Source organism: Citrus sinensis, chromosome 9, assembly GCF_022201045.2.
Source record: "Citrus sinensis cultivar Valencia sweet orange chromosome 9, DVS_A1.0, whole genome shotgun sequence".
Lineage (NCBI taxonomy): Eukaryota > Viridiplantae > Streptophyta > Magnoliopsida > Sapindales > Rutaceae > Citrus > Citrus sinensis.
Window position 1 is genome coordinate 11,735,462 of NC_068564.1, and position 6,564 is coordinate 11,742,025.

Below are 6,564 nucleotides of genomic sequence, written 5' to 3' on the forward strand. Positions count from 1 at the left end.
AAATTTAAATTTTATAGGTTTATGAATTTATAGACTTATTTTTATAAATTTAACACGATTATTTTAATAAATTTAATGGTTCTAATTAATAATTCAAACAATTATCTCATTAATTGTTTTAAAATTATTTTCTCCATTGGAAGCTTGAACTCCTAATGGTCATGAGGTGAATCTGCCTTTAAACTCCGCCATCTTATCCCCATAAGAGAGCAAAGTCGTAGTTCAATACTTCTATAGATACCTTTAACAGCTTAAATTAATGACAAAATTATCCCAAAAAAATTCTCTAAGTGGAGTTGATGTGGGCTCATTGATGAAGTCCATACCATCATCTTTGCGAAGAAAAGGGAATCTTTGAAAATTAAAGGAAGAATGAAAAGTTCGGTCAAAATTTAACGCTTTATGAGCTTGTCCTCGTTCTGGGCTTCCGCAGATAAACCATACCAAATTAATTTCTAACTAAAATTTGTCTGTTCGTCTACTACATCAAATTCTAAAACCTATATAAAGAAGAAACGAAACAAGTGATCAGTAGATTTATCTCAATTCTACATTGTCAACACTTATTTAGAAAAAAACAGAAAAGATGGCAGATATGTTCGTTAAGCAGGCAAAGCAATACGCGGAAGCACGACCAAATTATCCAGAAGAATTGTTCAAATTCATTGCCTCTAAAACACCCAAACACGAGCTTGCATGGGACGTCGGCACCGGAAGCGGCCAGGCCGCTGCATCCGTAAGTTTACTTTTCACATCTTTAGATTTTATTTTTGAATAATACAAAAGTTCCATATTAATATTTCAGAATTCTGATCCCAATCTATAAGAAAGTTGAATTATATAATTGTTAAATTCAGGGATAGCAGAAATTCTCATGGGACGAGTCTTGAAGGATTTTTCCCATTTGTGTAGGGTGTGGGAACAATTTTATATCTCAATTAAAATTCGGGGAATGAACATAGATAACTTAACACTCAATATCTTATACAGGGAGAAGATGAGGATTTAGTGAATTCCTCATCTCTCTCGTTTCCCCATTTTTAATTTTAATTTTAATTTTTAATTTTAATTTTATTTTATTTCTGTTAAAATTTTTAGTAATTATATTTAAAATTTAAATTGTGATGGTATGGATATAAATAAAAAAAATATCACAATAGATATGAACACTTGAAGATTGACGAAGATAATTTTCTTAATGATTTATACCATGTGACTTTTATGTATGTGTTCAACCCTGAAGTTCTATTTTTACTTAATTTCATAGATTATCTTGTAATTTTGATGACATTAATTTAATTAGTTTGATGAAAATGATTTTAATGATTGAAATTTGTTTTGATGTGTTTGTGTTGTTAAATGATTTATATTTTTACTTTAATATGATTAAATCAAGTTAAAAAATCTGTTGTTCGGGATCGGGTGTCTTTGGGGATCTCCATCCCTATCCTCAAGCAATTTTAAAAAGGATGGGGAGAGTACACGGATACAAGTAGAGTATCAGAAATAGATACAGGAATGTCGATCTCCTCCCATTGCCAATCCCTAGTTAAATCCCTATTATTTTCATTGATTAATTATGTATGTATTATCTACAAATCAATATCCACATTATCTCGAAATTTAGTCGTGAGACTAGTACAGAAAAATCTTATCTAACTACCGAGGAGGGAACTAGAGTATCCCGGCAACCTTGAGGATGAAAAAAAAAAAAAACACAAAAACTGAGTATGGGTTGAAATTTCACCATGTCTATGGAATTTTTATATATGGCCTTCTCAATTTTGTGTACTTTTGTTATAGCCTCCTATATTTTATATTTTTTCTCAATTATATGTCTTCAGCTTGCACCGATCTACAAGAATGTCATTGCTACAGACACAAGCCCAAAACAGCTAGAATTCGCAATAAAGCTCCCCAACATTCGGTATCAACTTACTCCTCCAACCATGTCCATAACTGAGCTTGAACAAAATGTGGCAACACAATCAAGTGTAGATCTAGTGACAATTGCTACAGCACTACATTGGTTTGACTTGCCTCAATTTTACAAACAAGTAAAATGGGTACTCAAAAAACCTAATGGAGTAATAGCGGCATGGACCTACTACTGGCCCGAAATCAACGAGTCTGTAGATGCAGTTTTCAAGTCATTTCACTCCGTTGATTATGAGCCATTTCGGGAACCACAACCTAAATTGGTGGAGAACAAGTACATGAGCATTGATTTTCCATTTGAGCCTGTAGATGGGGTGGATAATACGGGGCCGTTTGATCAGTTTGTTTTAGAGAAGTTGATGGATTTAGATGATTACTTAACGTTCATACAGTCAAGTTCAGGTTATCAGACGGCTAAGAACAGGGGTGTTGAGCTTTTGACAGACAATATGATGGAGAAGTTTAAAGTTGCTTGGAATTCAGATGGCCAGAGTAAAAAGGTTGCTCGATTTCCACTTTATCTGAGAATTGGAAAAGTAGAAAATTAATAATAGTTTATTCAAGCTTTAATACATATTGTTGATGATGAATCTAGTCGAGTTGATTTGTCGGCTTGCAACCAGACCTCCATGTCAGTATTTAAATTTATACGTAGGAGAGCGGTTTGTCAATCTCTTGAATTTTCAGCAGGAATCCACGAACTCGAACAAAATTCTCCACGAACACTTACTATAACAGAAATCAATAATTGGCAATAGAAGTTTTTCTGGCGTTGAAATTAATTTTTTGGATTTATTAAAAAAATAGAAATAGTCCCTGGTTTTTAGTATAACAGAAACAGAAAGAAGACACGTCCATAAAGAGAGTGAAAAGTAAAAGATAGTCTAAAGAGAGAAAAGTTGAATTTGCAATGAATCACTTCATTTTTATGAAAATTTAGATACTAAGCTTGGAGTATAAGTTGTGAAAACCGAACGTCTTGTTGCTTCATTTCATCATCCATGGTGCATTCTCTTCATTCTCTGTATCGGTTCTAATTTTATCGGATGTTCCAAAGAGACCACGATGGATCCTGTGTTTCCATTAATATTAAAATTCTTTACAACAATGAACCACAAGGTAAGACAACCCGGACCAACATTTACAATAATTGAAGCACAAAGGAAAAAAGCCAAGTCCATGCCTATTTAATCTTCGTAAGTTTTAAAAAGTTAAAAATGAAAAATCGGGGTCAAAATTGAACACTTCTAAGGTTTCCCAAGTTCAATTTGGCTTCGCCTGATAACTCCTACGATATTAGCATCTTAATTTTACTGATATAATGTTACAGCCAGCTTTAGTTTTTATTTTCTTTAATGGCCCCCCATAGAACCAAAACCCTGGATTGCTACCTACCCTAACTTTATATTTGTATGTAAATTTTCAACCAGCTGGGGTGTTAAAAAATGTTATAGGCTCGGACCCAAGCCCCAAACAATTAGAATTTGCAACAAAGCTACCGACGATTGGATATCGCTGCACTGCACCACCAATGTCCTGAACTTGAACAAACTGTCGCAGCACAATCAACTATAGATCTAGTGACAATTGCTCAAGTCGTGCACTGGTTCGACCGAGTCATTTTTAGTTTTACAATCAAGTCAAAGGGGTACTCAAAAAATCCAATGGTGTAATAGCTACGGTGGAGCGGCACAGTCCCAGAAGTGAACATATCCATCGATGCAGTTTTCAAACCGTTTTACACCGTTGATTATGAACCATATTAGGACAACGTTAATCGGTGGAAAACAAGCACATGACAGATTTTCGTTTGAGCCTTCGGATGGAGTGCTGTGTAAATTAGCAAGTGTACGTACTAGTTGACTCAACTAAAATAATGAAGAGTAGAGTATCATTCCACGAAGATTGTATATCTTATTAGATACTGAAATTATTCTAACTCTAATTTATTTGAATAACCAAATAAGTGAATTTAAATTACAAACTTAATAAAATAAAATAACTAAAAATTAAATAAAGATGCAAGTAGTAATAGAAATCACTAAGAGATTTAGACACTATGACATCTGGTTTCACCATAACCAATTCAATTTAATCATCCATTTATGTTATTAAAGATTATTACTCATATTGACAGTGAATTTTCCTAATTTATTCAATATCATCTCCCGAATAATATCAAAAATACCCCCACATATTAACTAACTATATCTCCATGTAAATTTAAATATGTAAAAATTCATTAAGCTCTATAGAAATTCTTAGATAAAACTGCACGAATCACGCTGGCACATCTTTGTCTTTCATTCAATTCACGACATTCATTACACAGAGCAAAAATACATAAATTTCCTCTTGGTCTCATTACGTATCCTCAAATCATTCAAATATTGGCCAAATATTTAAAAGCATTAAGCACAATAATGAGCACTCAATCATGGAATAACAAATTAAAAGTAACATAGATTTATGAAATTAAATTTTCATAGTTATGCTACATCGTAGCTCTAGTAAAATAAATTATTTCATAGGAATATAAAAGAATTCATAAACATTTTAGGGAACATTCAAGTACAACAATAGAAAAGAGGAAAAGAAAAACTCAAGAATTAATCCGGCTTCTCTTTGGATGTCTTATAGCTGCTTCTCCTTGATTCTGTTTGTGCGCCTGCTTTAGCTTTTGCCCTGTTTTCTTATTTTGATAATACTCAATCGATGGCCTTTAAATCATTAACCCAAAAGGATTAAAAAACAAACTCATGAAAGTAAGCCAAGCCGCTTTTAAATTCTTAGGTCATCATATTGCAAATTCAAATGCCCAAGTTCACGTGCATGCCATATTTGTCAACTAAATCTTCAATGCTTTAGTTGAATAGTCAACCTCATCTCACATTGGATTCTTCTGTTGTGTGTAAATCGATTCAATCAAAATTCATTTTCAAAATTTTCAATATCAACAGCTCTTGTATCAAATAATAAACAAAGTAGGACAAACTAACCACATCCTCTTGATATTTAAAAATAAAAAATAAAAATGCACATGCCTAAATTTGTATTTTCTTGGGATTTCTCGTAAAGCACATGCTTTTGCTTTTCTTATATATATAGTAAGAAGCTTTTATCTCCACCCCTTAAGGTAGTCTTCTTTTCATGGTAGATTATCCTTTACATGTTGATGGTATATAGGCCCAAATTATTAAAGGATAGCTTCACTCTTAAGGGTTATAAGTAACTATTTCTGACTGTGGTGCCAGGATAAACACAAGTAATGTAGAATCGAGGTAAACAATCTGAAAGAATCGATATAAATGTTCAAGATATTTAAATAATCACAATGAAGAGAAATTAATACAAGAATCAATTATAAACTAAGACAATATTCATCCGTTTCTGAGAACCATATTCATTTTCAACCATATACTCATCATTGGCATAAAAACAACATACAAACAACACAAAATTTTATTTAGTTATTTATTTTAAATGAAAGCAAATATTCCCACCCTCAAACTTAAAATCAACATTGTCCTTAATGTAAATAGATAGAAAAGGAACAGAGAAACTCCCCAGTTTTGCACTTGAAGATTTGAACTTATACTTGAGTCGTTTAAAGGCATGTGCAAATTTGATGATCGTCGACCCTCAAACTTATGCAGAAACCTAGATAAAATAAAATAAGTAAAAGAAAAGAATAACAAATGAAATGAGGAAAAATGAAAATACAAAATAAAAATAATAATAAGTGAAGTTTTGAAAGCTTGGGTTGCCTCCTAAGAAGCGGTTAATTTGTAGTCATTAGCTTGACTGTCTTTGGTCGTCATTCAGGATTAGACAGCCCAATAGCTATCTTGTGTTAATCAAATGAATCATCTAAAAGGGTTTCAATCAATGACCGTTGACTTGTTTGTATCATCAGAAATTTCTGCCACGCTAGACAGAAAGACTTATGTTATTGTAAAAGGGCCCGACCAACATGATCGCAACTTGCCTAGGAAGAGTCAATGTCAAGAATTATATAATAAAACCTTTTGACCAACCTAAAATTCACGTCTGAGGATATGTTTGTCATGCAAATTTTTAGTGCAGACTTTATAGATTCGAGCATTCTCATAAGTTGCATTGAGAAATTCATCTATTTCATTAAGTTGCAACAATCTCTTCTCTCTTGCAGCTTGCATGTCAAAGTTCAAAATCTTCATAGCCCAATATGCCCTATGCTTAAGTTCAACATGTAGATGGCATGCTTTTCTAAATATTGGATGATAAGGAGACATAACAATAGGTGTTTTCAAAACTGTTTGATTAACCTAGAGTGTATCGTCTAGTTTTTTTGACCAATTGTTCTGTGACACGTTTACAGTTTTCTCCAAAATTCTCTTTAATTCCCAATTAAAGGCTTCAACTTGGCCACTGGTTTATGGATGGTAAGGAGTGGCAACTCTACGTGTAACTCCATATTTTTTCAAGAGGGCTTTGCCAATTGCAAAAATATTTCCCACCATCACTTATAGTGGCTTTTGGAGTGCCAACTTGTGAGAAAATATTTTTCTTTAAAAAATTCACAACGACCCTTACATCATTTGAAGGCAAAGTAATAGCTTTGACCCACTTAGAAATATAATCAAC

The 6,564-nt window shown here is 32.8% G+C and overlaps 1 protein-coding gene across 1 annotated transcript; it reads left to right on the top strand.

Annotated features, from left to right (window-relative positions):
* The first annotated feature begins 361 nt into the window (after positions 1-361).
* Positions 362-2,557, top strand: LOC127899669 (uncharacterized). The gene is made up of 2 exons (XM_052433198.1): positions 362-736; positions 1,845-2,557. Exons 1-2 carry the CDS (start codon positions 587-589, stop codon positions 2,484-2,486), a joined length of 792 nt encoding a protein of 263 aa, XP_052289158.1. The 5' UTR covers positions 362-586; the 3' UTR covers positions 2,487-2,557.
* The last annotated feature ends 4,007 nt before the right edge of the window (positions 2,558-6,564 follow it).

What these genes read in the sequence shown, in the direction of transcription:
- LOC127899669 (XM_052433198.1), top strand. Translation starts at nt 587, where the DNA reads ATGGCAGATATGTTCGTTAAGCAGGCAAAGCAATACGCGGAAGCACGA. An exon ending in GCGGCCAGGCCGCTGCATCC is followed by an intron (nt 737 to 1,844) that starts GTAAGTTTACTT and finishes ATATGTCTTCAG; the next exon opens with CTTGCACCGATCTACAAGAA.